This window comes from Zalophus californianus, chromosome 6, assembly GCF_009762305.2.
Source record: "Zalophus californianus isolate mZalCal1 chromosome 6, mZalCal1.pri.v2, whole genome shotgun sequence".
NCBI classification, from domain to species: Eukaryota; Metazoa; Chordata; class Mammalia; order Carnivora; family Otariidae; genus Zalophus; species Zalophus californianus.
In genome coordinates, this window is record NC_045600.1 from 43,812,918 (window position 1) to 43,830,194 (window position 17,277).

The 17,277-nt window shown below is 38.2% G+C and overlaps 1 protein-coding gene and 1 non-coding gene across 9 annotated transcripts in view; both read left to right on the forward strand.

Moving 5' to 3' along the window:
* Positions 1–17,277, forward strand: part of DLGAP5 (DLG associated protein 5) — a 109,348-nt gene that overhangs the window by 65,275 nt on the left and 26,796 nt on the right. For 5 of the 8 annotated variants that reach the window (XM_027570376.2, XM_027570368.1, XM_027570375.1 and 2 more), the window contains exons 1-10: positions 3,012–3,139; positions 4,894–5,132; positions 8,855–9,048; positions 11,048–11,110; positions 12,704–12,788; positions 12,892–13,014; positions 13,770–13,840; positions 15,438–15,712; positions 16,527–16,654; positions 17,006–17,129. In XM_027570376.2, coding sequence (XP_027426177.1) covers positions 4,895–5,132; positions 8,855–9,048; positions 11,048–11,110; positions 12,704–12,788; positions 12,892–13,014; positions 13,770–13,840; positions 15,438–15,712; positions 16,527–16,654; positions 17,006–17,129 — 1,301 coding nt within the window. In that variant the 5' untranslated portion in view covers positions 3,012–3,139; position 4,894. Of the gene's footprint in view, positions 1–3,011; positions 3,140–4,893; positions 5,133–8,854; positions 9,049–11,047; positions 11,111–12,703; positions 12,789–12,891; positions 13,015–13,769; positions 13,841–15,437; positions 15,713–16,526; positions 16,655–17,005; positions 17,130–17,277 lie in introns of those variants that run through there. The other 3 variants (XM_027570370.1, XM_027570372.1, XM_027570369.1) reach the window with 1 other exon arrangement.
* LOC113910621 lies at positions 12,268–12,371 on the forward strand. The gene has a single exon (XR_003516132.1). It is a non-coding gene; the product is annotated as a U6 spliceosomal RNA (small nuclear RNA).

Sequence of the window (17,277 nt, forward strand, 5' to 3'; positions counted from 1 at the left end):
CTTGTAGAGCCAGAAAGTAAGGAAGTACTAAAATAAATAAACAAAAACAAACAAAAAACAGCAACAAAAAAAATCCCTCAATCATAAAGATATATTAAAGTGACAGAGGAACAAACTGAAAAAGCTACCAATGGCCAAAGTTAGAACAATTTGGGATCGAGCCCCACATTGAGCTCCCTGCCCAGCGGGAAGCCTGCTTCTCCCTGTCCCACCCCCCCCCCCCCCCCCGCTTGTGTTCCCTCTCTCACTGCGGCCCTCTTTGTCAAATAAATAAATAAAATCTTAAAAAAAATAAATAAATAAAGACAACCAAATTTAAAACGATAACCCCCAATTTTAAAAACAGGCAAAAGGGGCACCTGGGTTGCTCAGTCAGTTAAGCCTCTGCCTTCAGCTCAGGTCATGATCCCAGGGTCCTGGGATTGAGTCCCACGTGGGCTTCTCACTCAGCGGGGAGTCTGCTTCTCCCTCTGCCTCTCTACCTGTCTTGTGCTCTCTCTCTCAGATAAATAAATAAAATCTTAAAAAAAATCACTTAGCTGGTTTCTGAGCCAGCAGTTCAAAGAAAAAAAAAACACACACACACAAAAACGAACAAAGAAAACAGGCAAAAGACTTGAAGAAATATTTCACAAGATATAAAAATAGTCAATAAGTACATGAAAAGGGGCACCTGGGTGGCTCAGTTGGTTAAGCGACTGCCTTCGGCTCAGGTCATGATCCTGGAGTCCCAGGATCGAGTCCTGCATTGGGCTCCCTGCTCAGCAGGGAGTCTGCTTCTCCCTCTGACCCTTCCCCCCCTCTCATGCTCTCTCTATCTCATTCTCTCTCTCAAATAAATAAAAAATCTTAAAAAAAATAAGTACATGAAAAGATGCTCATCATCATTAGACATTGGGGAACTACAAAATTAAAACTCAATACCATTTCACACCTATTAGAGGTGTTTCAGGATTTCTTTTCCTTTAGTGCCCATGGTTCTTGGTCATGCCGCTTTGAAGAATGAAGATGTAGACCAGGTGAAGAGTGGTGGGCAGCACAGCGAAGCTTACTGAGTGATAGTACAAAGCTCCCCAAGAGGGAGGGGACTCAAAAGGGTTGCCACCGGAGTTTCTAAGACTAGAGGTTTTTCTGAGAATTTTGGAGGGCTGTTTTAATCTGATTAACCCTCCATACTCTTGTCACCCGATCAGGTTTTTGTCCACGCGCTCATCTATTAGGTAGTTGTTCACGTGGGAAAGGGTGGAGGGCTCCTTCCAGTGTGGTGTAAAATCCTTTTAAGGGTAGTTTCCTCTTTTTTTTTTTTTTAAAGATTTTATTTATTTATTTGACAGAGAGAGACACAGTGAGAGAAGGAATACAAGCAGTGGGAGTGGGAGAGGGAGAAGCAGGCTTCCCACCGAGCAGGGAGCCCGATGCGGGGCTCGATCCCAGGACCTGGAATCATGACCCGAGCTGAAGGCAGATGCTTAACAACTGAGCCACCTAGGCGCCCCAAGGGGCTTTGTCCCTGCCTGCCTTTCTCCTCCATTAGAGGGGTTAAAATTAGAGTGATGACTCCAAATGTTAGCAAGCATGTGGAACAACTGGGGCTCTTATACATCACAAGTGGGAGTGTAAAATGGTCCAGTCATTTTGGAAAACTGCCTATCAATTTCTTATATAATTAAGCTTACCTACAATGACTCAGAAATTCCACACCTATATTTCCCCAAGAGAAATAAAACATCCCCACAAAAAGATTTGTACAAGAATGTTTATAGTAACTTTTTAAATAATAACTAAAAACTGGACCAATCTAAATGTCCATCAGTAGGTGAATGGGTAAGCAAAGTTCAGTTGATCCTTAAACTACAGGGGGTTAGGAGTACCAACCCCCTTACAGCAGAAAATCTGAGTATAACTTTTGACTCTCCCAAAACTCTACTAATTGCCAATTGTTGATAGGAAGCCTTACCAATATCATAAACAGCTGATTAACATATTTTGTATAGGTATTACATACTGTATTCTTACAAGAAAGTAAGCTAGAGAAAATGTTAAGAAAATCATAGAGAAGAGATAATACATTTACAGTACTGTATTTATTAAAAAAAAAAAAAACTACGTAGAAAAGGACCCATGCAGTTCAAACCCATGTTGTTAATTATATACGATTGAATTCTTTTCGACAATAAAAACAACTAAATGTTGATTCACTCACAATAGGGATGGATCTTGAAAACATGAAAGAAGGCGGGTGTAAAAGAATACCTACCACCTTTATTTTTATGATGATAGCCATCAGAGGAGTGGTTGTCCATAAGGTGGGAGATTGGAAAGGGGCTTGAAGGAACTCTTGGGTAGTGGTTACACAGCTTTTTACATTTAATAAAACTCATCAAATCTACACTAAAAAAGCTGTTTTTCACTGTTTTTAAATTTTACTTCAATAAAAAAAAATGGAGGGGAGAAAAGACTGGCTGGGTGCCTGGGTGCCTCAGTCGTTAAGCATCCAATTCTTGATCTTAGCACAAGTCTTGCTCTCAGGGTCCTGAGTTCAAGCCCCAAGCTGGCTCCCCCCTGGGCGTGGAGCCTACTTAAAAACAAAACAAAACAAAACAAAAACTGACACCCTTGGGAAGTTGACACTAGCAATTAAAGGAGAAATTTGATGGGTTAATTCCTTCCTTTGAAACGTTGAGGAAAACAGTCCAATAAACTCTCTGATTTTTGTGACTAAATAGGGACATTAAAAAGCCCTGGAAACTCTCCGCTCCTTCTCAGAGAGCTGGGGGCCTGGGAGCTAGGGGTGACTCGAACGCCAGTTTCGCGGGCCCAGGCTCCGCCCCTCGTCAATTGCAGACCCGCCCATTCATTCCACTCACACCCATCCTTTGAACCGTCCGTTCACCTTTCAATCAATTCAAATATCGCAAGGAGCAAACCAATCGCAAGCCTCCTCGAAGGGAAGAGGCGGGCATTTTCCCGGAAGTGTTTGTTAAAACCCCTCCAATCAGAGGCTCCTTGCGGGAAGTTTGAATTTTGCGGAGCTCTGGGTTGTAGCGGTTCCTGCTTCGGAAACGGCAGTGGTCCTTCAGACCCAGAGGGTTCCTTTACTTTTAGTTCTGTTGAGGTTTTACTCCAGAAGCTGCCTCAGGTAGGTGGGTGCTGCGGAGCTGGCGGGAGGGAGCTGGCCCGCTTTGTAGAAGTTCTGGAAGTGTCGGAGGACGGAGGCGGTGGGCCGGACGCAGGTCAGGGGAGTCTCCTCTAGGACCGTGTTACAAGTCCTTCCTGTAGCTGATGACGCAGCCCTCCAGGAGAGTAAATATTTGTTGCCCTGGCCCGTGTAATAGTCAGCGTTTCGCCACCGGGGCGTAATTAGCCTTTGGGGCGGGACAGTATTTAGTAGGTACTGCTAAGTATTGTTGGCCCCAACATTAAATTTCAGTAGCTCTTCTCAGATCCTGTGAAAACTGAAAACACCCCGGTTGAGAACTTCTAGACAAGCAAGACAAAGGCATTTCTAGATTTTCAAGCTGGAAGAAATACCAGCAAGTCAAAGAACAGAGCTTAGATATATGCAAAGAGTCAGGCTGCCTGACTTGGAATGCCAGCTCCACTACACTTTAGCTGTGCTAACGGGAGCAGTTAATTTCCCTCATCTGGATAATGGCAGTAATACTATCTTTTAGGGTTTAAGTGATTATTAAATATCACTTTAGTGTTAGTTCCCTTTCTCCCTCGCCTTCCTTTCTCTGCCGTGTATAATGCTATGATGTATTTTAAAATAACTAATCATAAGTTTTATTTTTTCTTTAATATTCGGCAAATTAATACTTGGCAGGAGGTGACAAATCAAATAGTAGAAGATTCTTGAAAAGCACAGTCCTTGGGTGCCTGCTGGCTCAGTCGGTCGAATGTGGAACTCTTGATCTCCGGGTAGCGGGTAGCGAGCTTGAGGCCCAGGTTGGGTGTAGAGTTTACTTAAAAAACAAAAGAAAACAAGGGCGCCTGGGTGGCTCAGTTGGTTAAGTGACTGCCTTTGGCTCAGGTCATGATCCTGGAGACCCGGGGTCGAGTCCCACATCGGACGCCCTGCTCAGCAGGGAGTCTGCTTCTCCCTCTGACCCTCTCCCCTCTTGTGTTCTCTATCTCTCATTCTCTCTCTCTCAAGTAAATAAATAAAATCTTAAAAAAAAAACAAAACACAATCCTTTGTCACTTCCCCATGGCTCTTGAAGAAGAATCTTATTGGCATCCAGGTCATATGCATTCTCAATTTTAGACTCTGTTGATTGCTTTAAATCATGTAACATTTTAATTTGTTGCATTTCTTATGCAGATTTTTCTTTTATCTGGAGTTTTCCGGCAGACTTTCTTAGTTATTCTTGTTGAAGAGTGTATTGTGCTTATAATTTTTTTAACTTCCTAATGTCTCTTGTTTATATTCTGGACCATAGCTTCCTGGGCTTCACTTAACTCAAGCAAGTTCTTATTTATTTATTTTTTAAAGATTTTTTATTTATTTGTTTGACAGAGAGAGACACAGCAAGAGAGGGAACACAAGCAGGGGGAGTGGGAGAGGGAGAAGCAGGCTTCCTGCTGAGCAGGGAGCCCAATGTTGGGCTCCATCCCAGGACCCTGGGATCATGACCTGAGTCGAAGGCAGAAGCTTAACGACTGAGCCACCCAGGCGCCCTGCAAATTCCTATTTGGAACTAATTAAAAATTTGTTTTTCTTTTGATAATTTCCTTCCCTCTCTTTAGTGTTACATACTTATTCCTTTTTTTTTTTTGTATTTTAATGTTTTTATTTTCAAAGACTCTGAGATAGGACAGGAGTTGAATTGAAATCTTAATTTTTTAAGTAATAAAAATCCATGGAAGTTGGTCTCTTTTTTCCTCTGATAGGATGTCTTCATCACATTTTGCCAGTCGACACAGAAAGGATTTAAGTATCGACATGATTAGAACCAGAATTGCTCATAGAAAATCGCTGTCTCAAAAAGAAAACAGGCATAAGGAATATGAACGAAATAGACATTTTGGTTTGAAAGATGTCAACATTCCAACCTTGGAAAGTAGAATTCTTCTTGAATTAGATGAGACATCTCAAAAGCTTGTTCCAGAAAAGGCCAGTATCAAGCCAAGTAAGTAAAGGTCTATTGTAACTTTAAATGCTATGAAGAGTAAATAAAATTTGGTTTAATACCTGAGGTTAAGAAAACCCTGAACAGAAGCATGGAGTTTTGAAACATCATTCCAAGTAACTTGGTATTTTCTACAACTAAATGCTGTTTGTTTAAGGTAAAGGCTGTGCAAGTCCCTGGCTAGGCTAAAGCCATTCACCTACGGGGTATTATAACACTGTATTATCTATATTGCCTAATAGGAATCCTAAAGTTCTTACTTTTAGAGCTTGATGAGATAACTTTTGACAAGAGAAATTGATAAGGGGCATTAAAAATAGAACTCATTGAAGAATCCAAGAAATAAGGATACCTTATCAATGGGAACGTTTCTCAGAAGAGCAAAGAATTCACCCTTCCAATTGCTGAAAGGACTTGTAGTCATTAGGAAGGAAAAAACCAGTTAAAGAAGAAAGGAATGATCTCAGCAAAAGATAAAAATAAAAGTAGTGTCTTAGAAGACAAGGGATGCTATAGACAAGAAGGAAGAGAATTGGGAAACGACTTTCAAATTTTGCCAAAGAAATCACTGGACTCCTATTTTGTTGCATTTATATAACAGACATTAGGAGCTGGATTGCAGTGAAATAAAGCAGGAATAAATGCTGAATAAATGACAGAGATAGTCTTTTTTAGAAGTTTTGTAGAGAATGAAATGGGTTACTAAGTTCTTTAACTCTTCACTACTTCAATTTTATTGTTTCCAGGACCAGTGTAATATGTGGCACTTACAAGACACCCTATATATTTAAGCTTAATTAATTCCATAAATGAGAGTATTGGGCTAAAAGATTTCTTCTGGATTTATCATGTTTGTGATTCTAAAGGAAAGTGAGAGAAAAGAATTAGATAAAAGTGTTATAGGATTTTGTTTTTGTTTTTGAGATGATGTGATCCATGCATGTTTGGTCAGAGGAAATGGGCTGGTAGTTGAAGCGGAGCAAGTAAAGAGCAACATCTCTTAGGAGTTGGGAGGAAATGCAAATGGGGTCATAGAATGAAAGAGAATGGCTTTTCAAGGAGTAACCAGACATTTTTTGTCTGGAAAGTAGTTATGACTCCTAAGTCAACTCCTTGCCTCTTCTCTTGCCCTCTCAAATGCTCTATTCCTTGACCAAAATCTCAAATCAAAGTCTAATAACACTTTCAGTATGCTATTAAAATATCTGGTTTATTTTCCATTTGCAAAGGACTAGAAGTGAGAGTGAGCCTGGTGTGTTCCGGAGAAAGCAAGTAGGCAAGCATGGCTAGAGAAATGAATAAGGGGTAACTCCCATCCCTGGAGCCCTCAGGGGACATCATAAGGACTTTGGCTTTTACTCTGAGTGAAATGAGAAGCCATTAAGAGATTAATAAGTGTTTATGTAAATTTGATTTATGTCTTAGAAGCATCACTTTGGCTGCTGTGTTGTGAATAGATTGTAGGGTGGCAAGCATGGCCTCAGGAAAACGCAAGTGGGAGACTATTGCAATAATTTAGTTGATGATGGCTGATCGAAGTGGTAGCATTAAAGATAGCTGGTTGCATTCTGGATATACTTAGAAGATTGGAGCAATAGGATTTCCTAATGGATAGGATGTAGGGTTGATAAAGAAGCGTCAGGATGACTCCAAGGTTTTCGGCAGCACCACTCAGGACATAGTCTTGCCCCAAAAGTTGAACTTGAGTCTAATCAAAACCTTAGATATAATTTCCAGTTTATAGAAAACATGAAGGCTAGAGGAATGAATAAAAAATGTGAGAAAGCAGACAAACAAATATACAGTGCAGGACATTCTGTAGAACAACTGACTAGCTTTTTTCAGTAGGACCATAGCATGAGAAGTAGGGTGCCAGTTGTGTTACAAATGAATACAGGTGTTGCAAAGTATTGACGTTTCTGGACGGTCGTGGGTTGGTCAGAGATCTCTCTCTGGCTGGTTGTGTTTGGTCATAAGCAAATCTCTGTTCCAGTGTGGTATGTAAATATTATCTTTTACGTGTGTCACAACATGAGAAAGATTGAAATACTGGCATGGAAGGGAAGAAAGCCTAAGAATTGAGAAGCCTGGGTATTGGAGGGGTCATCAAGATTTGTACAATGATAGTGATGGAGACAGTGACAGTGAGCTAGGAGCTAACGCCTTCAAGGGACGAGAGGAAACCTGGAGGGTCTATAGATGACAAACTGGGGTACTGGATAGTGTGATCTGATGACATGAAATGTAAAGGTGGGATCTTTTAGTGATGAGGAGGAAATCACTGGGAAGCAGTGATGAGGACACTTCTCTTTAGGTCCAGTGATAGCACCACTGTGAGAGAAAAAAAACAGTCAACCATGTGAGAGGACAGCTGGGGAGACTGTCTTCAGGGAGAGCCAGGTTTCAGTTAGATCAAGAGATGAAGAGAACATTTAGAGACAAAGTTGAGAATACAGAGGTTTTTGTCAGTTAACCATTTCAGCACCTGTGCTTTTGCATGTTCTGTTTTCTGGCTTATTTTTTTTTAAACAACTTGATTGAGGTGTAATTTACATGGCATAAAAAATCTACCCATTTTAAGTACATCTTTTTTTAGTAAATTTACTTAGTTGGGCCGTTATCCTCCTGAATTATTTTTAACCCTTTCCCAGTGGGTAAACATAGACTCATTCTTCAGAACCCTTTTCAGGTATTCTCTTTTCTGAGGAGCCTTTCCTGATCTTCCCACATGGAGATTTATTCTGATTCTCTCTTGTGTGCATTCTCCTATTTGTTTCATACTAACCCAGACTGAAACTGTTCATTTCTCCAGGATGCTGTGAGCCCTTCAAGGGCAGAAATTCTTATTCATACTGCCTAAGCATGTCTTGCACATAGCCCCTCATACTTCCCAAAACCAGTTAAAACAAACAGTATGTAGGTGGAAACCTAAGTTGAACTAAAGAAACTGACTGGTAGCCCTAATATGGGGTATTCATTAACTTAAAACTTAGTGGCTTAAAACAATAAACATTTATTATTTCACACAACTGTGGGGCAGGAATTTGGGTGCAGCTTAAGTGGGTGGTTCTGGAGGTTGCAGTCAAGATGTCATCTGGGGATGCATCTGCAGACTTGACTCAGACTGGATGATCCGCTTCCAAGATGACTCATTCATATGACTGGCAAACTGATGTCGGCTTTTGGCAGGAGGCTTTAGAACTTTGTCATGTAGACACCTTTATAGGGCCAATCAAGACCCCTTAAGATTTTATAAGGCCACTGGCTTCCTCCAGAGCAAGTGACCCAAGATGGGGCAAGGCAAATGCTTTAGTGCTTTTAATGACCTAGTCTCGGGAGTCTTCATCATTTCTCAGTACTTTGTTGGTTAGCCAGGTCAGCCCTATTGAGTGTGGGCAGGGATGACACATGGGCATCATTGCCAGGAGCTGAGAATCATTGGTGTCAGCTTGGAGGTTGGCTCTCATAAAACTCATTAATTCAAAAGTGAAGTAATACATGCTTAGTGTATAGCAAGCAGTTAATAAATATTTGAAAAGACAAAGGCAAAAGAAATACAAATTTTAAAAGAATAGGGGTTGAAATAACTTGTGGTTAGAGTGCTAAGGAATTAACAAAAGTTACTGAAAGAATTTCTCAACAGCAGTTGAAGTTAGAAGTTAAGACATTTGCCTAACTTTTTTTCTGAAATGTATTATATACTGTGGGTTTTTTCTGCCTAGGGTCAACAAAAACTGTTCTAGGTGATCAACGAAAGCAAATGCTCCAAAAATACAAAGAAGAAAAGCAGCTTCAGAAATTGAAAGAGCAGAGAGAGAAAGCTAAACGAGGAGTATTTAAAGTGGGTCTTTATAGACCTGATATGCCTTGTTTTCTGTTATCAAACCAGACTACTATGAAAGCTGAGCCAAAAAAGGTAAATTTACTATCCTAATTTGATATAGAGGAATAGTTCTTTTAACTGAAATTTTCTTTAAGAGATTAAATAACTAGAATAACCACTTCCCCTAACTCTCTTTATTAATTTAACTAGTTGGTAGGTGGGAATGACATAATAGTAACTCAGAAGATGAAAATCAGGTCTCTTGATGTAGTTTATAGGTTCTTGAGATAGGAAAACAGTGGGCAGAAGTCAGGTTCCAGTGACTGACTGAGGAGGACTGGTCTGAGTGGCTGGAGTACTGAAACCCAGCATAGAAGGATGGGTGATCTAAAGAAAATGGTCAGTGAGTCAAGAAGGATGAAGTTTGAACCGGGGCAGTGGGATCTGTAATTTAGATAGTCGCTGGTGATTTGCTATTTTAAGATGTGTATAAAAGATCTTAGACTGTGTACTCATTCCTGATTTAATACAAATTGAATAATATAAAGGCTTATTGAATACTGCCTATTTTTCTGGGTGTCATGCATCTCATTGATTTACTTAAACACATCTTTGATTATTTGATTATTATCTGCATATGACCTTAGGATAAGGTGGAAGGGACCCAAAATTAATATAATAGTGTTCAGGTAGAACAATATAGATAAATATATTCTATATATTAGAGGAGGGAGAGATTATTTATGTTTGGAGGAACATCAAAGAAGACCTCTTAGAAGGGGTTAGATTTAAGCTGGCTTTTTGAGATAGGATACCAATCATTGGTCTAAACTATAGACTATTTAAAAATACATTAAAAATATATGTAGGGGAAACAAATGGACAAAGGAAAAGAGAGAGAGAGTCAAACAAATGAAGAAACAGACTCTTACCTCTAGAGAACAAACTGGTAGTGACTAGAGGAGAGGTGGGTGAAGGAAGGGGGTCAAACAGGTGATGGGGATTAAGAAGCACACTTGTCATGATGAGCAGAGGATATATATGGAATTGTTGAATCACTATATTATATACCTGAAACTAATATAACACAGTATGTTAACTATGCTGGAAATAAAATTAAAAACTTAAAAAAATATTTATATTATAGTGTGTGTAGGGGGAATAAGAGACCCATCAAGGTGTTAAGTAATAAGATTCGCCAATAATTGTTTTTTATTTTATTTAGATGGTCATTGTTGAATTCTGGTGGCCTTGCAATCTAGAGAAAAGCCTAATTTCTTTAGCACTAGATTTTCCCTGAGATTTGGAGAAGAAAATGACTTCTCATCTAGGGGAAAAATCTGATTATATCTAAGAAATTTTACATAGTTGATAAATATCTTGCCACTTTTTTTAAAGATTTTATTTATTTATTTATTTGAGAGAGAGAGAGAGAGAGAGAGAGAAACAGCATGAGAGGGGAGAGGGCAGAGGGAGAAGCCGGCTCCCCACTGAGCCGGGAGCCCGATGCGGGACTCGATCCCAAGACTCCGGGATCATGACCTGAGCCGAAGGCAGTTGCTTGACCAACTGAGCCACCCAGGAGCCCCATCTTGCCACTTTTCAATCAGCCTTTCTCATGCTAGATTTTTTCCACATTTTGTGACCAAGTCTCCATTGTCTTATTCACTGTGGAGAAATGCATAATCATGAGACTTGAAGGTAAACTGTCAAAGCTGGGAGAGTAAGCTGTACAGTATCTTTTCATTTAAACAGAAAACAAAAGATCCTAAAACTCTAGTCTGTTCATCTACCCCCTTCTAAATATGTCCAGCTAATCATATTAATGAAGATTCAAATAACTGGAAAATATGACTTGAAATTTCTTCTTTCAGCTCACTGAGAAGTAAGTTTTGAAGCTATTAATTTAAATGTAATTTAAGTCAAGCCAGAAGCAGAAAAAATAGGAATTCAAATTGGCAAGTATCTTTTTGCTATAAATGGTCAAGGATAAAATTTAACTTTAAGATGGAAACTTTATTTCATAAAGAGACATGAAATTAAACTTTTGCCATTCATTTTTTTTAACTTTGTTTTCTTTGACTGTTTTAAGGCTGTTCCATCTTCTGTACGGATTACAAGGTCAAAGGCCAAAGACCAAATGGAGCAGACTAAGGTATAGTTGACAGTTAGTAGGTAATTGTTACTAAGATGACAAATTGTACTTTTTTTCTCAGAGTAAATTAATTTTTAATCTAATACCAGTTTTAAGTGTGGTGATTAATTTGCTAGAGTTAATAGTACCAAAATCAATATTATTGGTATGGTGACATAAAACCATCTTGGCTACTAAGGAAATACTTAAAATATCTTTGCCTGACATCCCTTGTGAGATGTATGCTAAACCTTGTGTCACACTCTTTTGTTTACTGGGCTTCTGTTACGCAGTCCATGTCACCATAAAATGTAGATAGGGATATAAAGCACATAGGATGAGTGTTACAAATTTATGGGTCTTCAAAACACCATATGATTAAAATTATTAGGAAGATTACTGAAAGTGATGTGGGCAAGGAAGAAAATGTATGCCTCTTCATCAGGTGAGGAAGCTGAATTTCATGTATTCAATAACGTTTGAGTCACTACCACATTTCTCTCTAAGGTATGGTAGTGAAAAAACAATTCCTTGTTTTCATTGAGCTTACATGTGAGATAGGCAATTAAAAAAATAAGTCTATAGTATGTCAGATGGTTGTAAGTATTATAGAGGTAAAAAAAAAAGAGTGAAGGGAGAAGGGGAGTACTAGAGTAGGTGTAGGGTGGAATTTTGATTGGGGCGGCCAAGCAGGGCCTCACTGAGATGGAGGCATCTTAAGTGAAGTCTTTAAGGAGTGGAAGAGTGAACCATGGGAAAGAGCTTTCTCTCCAGGAGAAGTTTCTAGACCCAATTCAAAGGTCTTGAAGTGAAAACAAGCCTGGAATGTTTAAGGATTCTCAGAAGATTATAGCCAGCTATTTTTACTAGCTTAGATTATTAGCATTTTCTAAAGTCTAGGATTCTAAAGAAACTGTGAGGAAGTTTATATAATGGAAAACTTTTTTCTTCATCTCATTTTACTTGGGGAAGTAGATTTTTTTTGCCGGGTCATTTACAATAGTCAGATTTCAAATGAGGGGTCAATTTACAGGAAAAAATGTGGCAGTAAGGATGGCACGTATTGCACGGAGCACTAGGTGTTACATGCAAACGATCTGTAATGAACACTACATCAAAACTAATGATGTAACGTATGGTGATTAACATAACATAATAATAAAAAAGTGGCAATTTGAGTGCTTGCTTTGGCAGCACATATACTAAAATTGGAATGATCCAGAGGTTAGCATGGCCCCTGCACAAGGATGACACACAAATTCATGAAGTGTTCCATATCTGCCCCCCCCCACCGCCCTCCCTGCCACTGCCTCAGCTTTATGTTGTGTTTGTAGTTCTGTTGCCCCTCATTTATCCATTGCTGTTTTTGTGATGTGTCCCCCCTCCCCTACCATCTTCGCCTTTTGTAAGTGGCTCCTGGGGGATGGGGTCTGCTCAATCCTCTCCCTCTTACTCCACTCCACTTTGAAAGAAAGTGGGGGTGGCAGAGATAAGGTGGTGGGTGGTCTTTGTATGGTTGAATTAATAAAATGACTTGAAAACTAACCCCCCCAAAAGAGTGGCGATTTGATTCATTATGCAATTAAATCACATAACACGTAATCTTTTAAATAGATGAATAACAGGAGTGATGTTCAAGCAATCCGACCTGGTCAAACACAAACTTCTGAAAGAAAAGTGTCGGACAAAGAGAAAAAAGGTAGGAATTTAGCAGTTATTTTATTATATATCTTATTATAAGCTCTGATGTTGCTGCAACAGTAATAATTACAAAAAGCGTTTGATTATTTTTTTTTCCACAGTTGTACAGCCTGTAATGACCACATCAGTGAGAATGACTCGATCAGCCACTCAAACAGCAAAGCAGATTGCCAGAACAGTCTCCTCTACTACAACAGGAAAGCCAGACACAAGAGCTACCAATGGTAAGAACTATTTCTGACCAGTGACCAATCTAGATTGTTTTGGTCTTTGAGGTTTTTGTGTTCAGTTTTAAAAATCATCATGTACAACTCTGAATAAGAGGCGAGGAAATAGGAGATTCCAGTTCCTAAGGTAGGTTCCATGCCTCAGCACCCACACACAGTGGATGCTCAAAGGTGGAAGTACCTGAATTGGTGGTAGCAGCGCTTCAAAGAGAAAAATTAATGGCCCAAATAAATTACAGCCCATCCATTTGGTGACATATAATGTAAACATTGAAGAACAGTGTTGTGGAAGAACATGATATATTAAGTGGGCAAAAAATAACAGATGAAATTCTGACCAGTTTGATTACAATCCTAAAATATGTATGTGAATATGTGAACCTAGGATAAAACTGGAAAAACATACCCTAAAGTGACAACCGTGATTTTTACTGAGTAATGTAATCTTGGGTTCTTTTTTAAAATATTGTGGTTTTTGTGCTTTTTTTTATTTTCCTAATTTTCTATAACAAATATGTATTTGTTAGTCAGAGGCAAGGTGTTAACCTTGGTTTTGTTTTAAAAACAGATGGCCTATACTTGGCAGGAAATTGCATCTGTTTTTATCTCATTTTATAATATGACTCTTAATCAAAAAATCCTTTAAGATATACATTCCTTTTGTTGCCTTTTTTCCTTTTCCAAATTACCTAGTACTTTAAAAACAGCATTTTTCCATCTAGTCAAAATGGTTGTCTTTTTTCACTTTTTAGATAATGAAACAGAAAGAAAGGCACCAAATCAAGGAAGACCTGCCAAAAAGATAGAAACAAAACCTGACAAGGTAGAGTATAAACATCTGTTTATTTCCAGATACTTTGAAAATCTCATTGCTACTTTCATAAAGTTGAAATTAAGCATACAGAACTGCTTCAAGAGGGTTAAGCTACATGTGTGTTAAAACGTCTTGAGCCATAAGGAAGCATCAAAAGGATTTATTGTTGTTGTCTTTCAGGTATTATATCCTCAGAACTTTATAGCTAGAGAAAGCATAATTTGGTTAACGGGAGGTAGAGAAATACAGTCACACAGCTGACAGAAACCTTCACATGGAAATTCACTAAGATATAAGATGGAGTAGGGTGAAATGTTTTGACTTTGGATTCATTAGGCATGAATTTGAATATTGTCTCTGCTTCCAATTAACTAGATAACCTTGGGCAAGTTATGAGTTTGTTTTCCCATCTCTAACATGCAATACTTACATAAAGTAATTTTTTTTTTTTTTGTAAAGATTTTATTTATTTGACAGAGACACAGCGAGAGAGGGAACACAAGCAGGGGGAGTGGGAGAGGGAGAAGCAGGCTTCCTGCTGAGCAGGGAGCCCGATGTGGGGCTCAATCCCAGGACTCTGGGATCATGACCTGAGCCGAAGGCAGACGCTTAACAACTGAGCCACCCAGGCGCCCCTTACATAAAGTAGTTCTAAGAATGAAATAACCTAGAGGCACCTGGGTGGCACAGTTGGTCTTGGTTTCAGCTCAGGTCAGGATCTCAGGGTCCTGGGATTGAGCCCTGCATCAGACTCCACGCTCAGCATGGAGTCTGCTTGAGATTCTCTCTCTCCCTCTGCTCCCCCCATGCTGTCTCTCTTTCTCTCAAATAAAATGTTTTAAAAATTTCTTTTTCTTTTTTTAAAGATTTTATTTATTTATTTGTCAGAGAGAGCACAAGCACATTGAGGGAGAAGCAGGCTCCCTGCTGAGCAAGGAGTCCAATGTGGGACTCAATCCCAGGACCCTGGGATCATGACCTGAGCTGAAGGCAGACGCTTAATAGACTGAGCCACCCAGGCGCCCTTGATGTTATATACTTAAAACTAATATAATGTTATATGTTAATTATATCTCAAGTGAAAAAAAAAGTAATTAAATTGAAAAAGAAAATATGCTTCACATTTTATATGGTTCATCTAATTGTGTAACATTGAAACATAGTTTTGCTCATATGACAAGGTTATTTATAATCCTAGATTATTTACAAAAAGGATTTGGTTCTTGACAATAGTAGTCATCTAAGAAACATTGGATTTCTGATTCTGAAACTATTGTAATTAGCATAATCTAAGTAAAAAGAGGTCTGTATTTGTTAGGTGAGTAAATTTTTCCACCTTAGTTTTCATATATTTTAATTTGTTGTGACACCTAAAACCTATTATTTATTCCTATAATGAGGATTGGTTCTCTCTCTTTCTGGATCATAGCAATGGTTTAGTGTAACTGGTCTTCTGATTCCTTGTATGCATTTCATTGTATTTGTTTTTGTCTCTTTGTGTTTGTGGGACATATATCTCAGCTTTCACATTTTCACTCCTGTAAAAATTGGTCAAATATATACCCAGAAGAGGAATTCTCACTCTATTCTGTTTACTTACAACTAGGTTGTTTCTTTTAAAGTCGATAGTGAAGAAAATACTTTGGATTCACAAACTAGTGCAACAAATGGAATGGATCCAGATGGAGTCTTACCAAAAACAGAGAACTTACCTAAGACCAGTACTGCAAAAATGAAAGGGAAGAATTCCTTCGCACCTCAGGATTTTATGTTTCAGCCCCTGGATGGTCTGAAGACCTATCAAGTAACACCTATGACTCCCAGAAGTGCCAATGCTTTCTTGACACCCAGTTATACCTGGACCCCTTTAAAAACAGAAGTGTAAGAATGTAATGTTAATAATGAATTTCTTGCAAAGATGGGTAACAAATGCCTTTCTTAGATTTAGCTTGCGCTTTTCAAAAGTTCTTATTTAAATAGTTAATTATAAATCATGAAAATTTGGTTTTTAAAAAAAATTCTTCAGAAGGCTACAATAATCTATTTGACAGTTTTGATATTTCCTATGCATTGTTGCTAATATTATTTTCATAGTACAATTTGTTTTATTGCTTTTAATAAGTGACTTTATTATAACACTTAGAAATAAATTTTTAGAAAGAAGTAATTGCTGTAATACTGTAGCTCAGACATGGGTTTTTGTTTGTTTGTGGTTTTTTGCTTAGAAAAATTACCTCTAAAGGCAAAAATGATTAACTTGCAAAGTGGAGGCTGGGGGCAGGTGGTGGGGATCATTTGGAATCTTTAAAAGGCAAGATTGTTTGCAGACTGGCTGTTGGCAAACTGCTCAGCAGCGGCAAGACTATTAAGTGTCTCATTAAGAGATTTTCAAAATCTTTAGACCTCATTACAATTAGTAAAGATGGACATCCGCACTATATAGGTGTTTAAATTTTTCTGCCCTGGAATAGATATGTTGTTTTTAAAATGAACATACTCAGAACAGCGTGCAACTTTGGATCTTGGGGTTGTGAGTTCAAGCCCCACATTGGATGTAGAGATTAAACAAACTTAAAAAAAATTATACATTTCTATTTTTATACCTGGTTTTTAAAAAACAATGTAATTTTGAAATCCTTCAATTAGATGTATAGGATTCATGCTTCATGAAGTTTATTTTTGCTATTGTTTTTAGTGATAAGACTCAAGAAGTGACAGAAGAAATTTTGGCTCAAAAATATAAAACTTACTCTGCAAAGACAGTATATCAAGATTCAGATAAACTACAGTGTCCTTTGGGTTCTCTAACAGTTTCGAATAAAGGTATGGTATTTTAATTACATTTTTACTTGCCTTCTGGATTGTGATTTATCAGAGATTTGTTTAGAGCCCCACAGGGTCAGAAGAGATGGGAAACATGGGGAAAGACATCTGGACAGAGAGTTGGAATGAGGAAAGCGGTCTAAAGAAAGGGGGGAAATAAATATAAATTTGAAGAGATGAAATTATTGAGACATTTTAGAGGAGATGTGGTAAATGAAATCACTGAAGCAGAAATAAAATGTTAAAATTCAACAACAAAAGAATGGAAGGATTTTTAAAATTTGTCTTTTGTAGGGGATGTCATTTAAAAAATTGCTGCTTTGAAATTTATATGTGGTGTTTTCTTTGTAGAACATGTCTTAAATAAAGATGAGAGTACTAAAATTTCAGATGGCCTTACAATAAAAGAAGTCCCATTACTTGAAATAAATGAAGATCAGATATCTCAGCTCCACCATGATGTGCCATATTTCAGGTTTGTCCATTTGTTCCTAGTGTAAGACTTTGTATTAATGTGTAGATATTTAAAACCAAAATTAAACTATTTTAACCTTAATATAATAGATGAATTAGACTCTGGATGATTTTCATTTTTTTTTAATTTAATTATTTTTTCAGTAGCT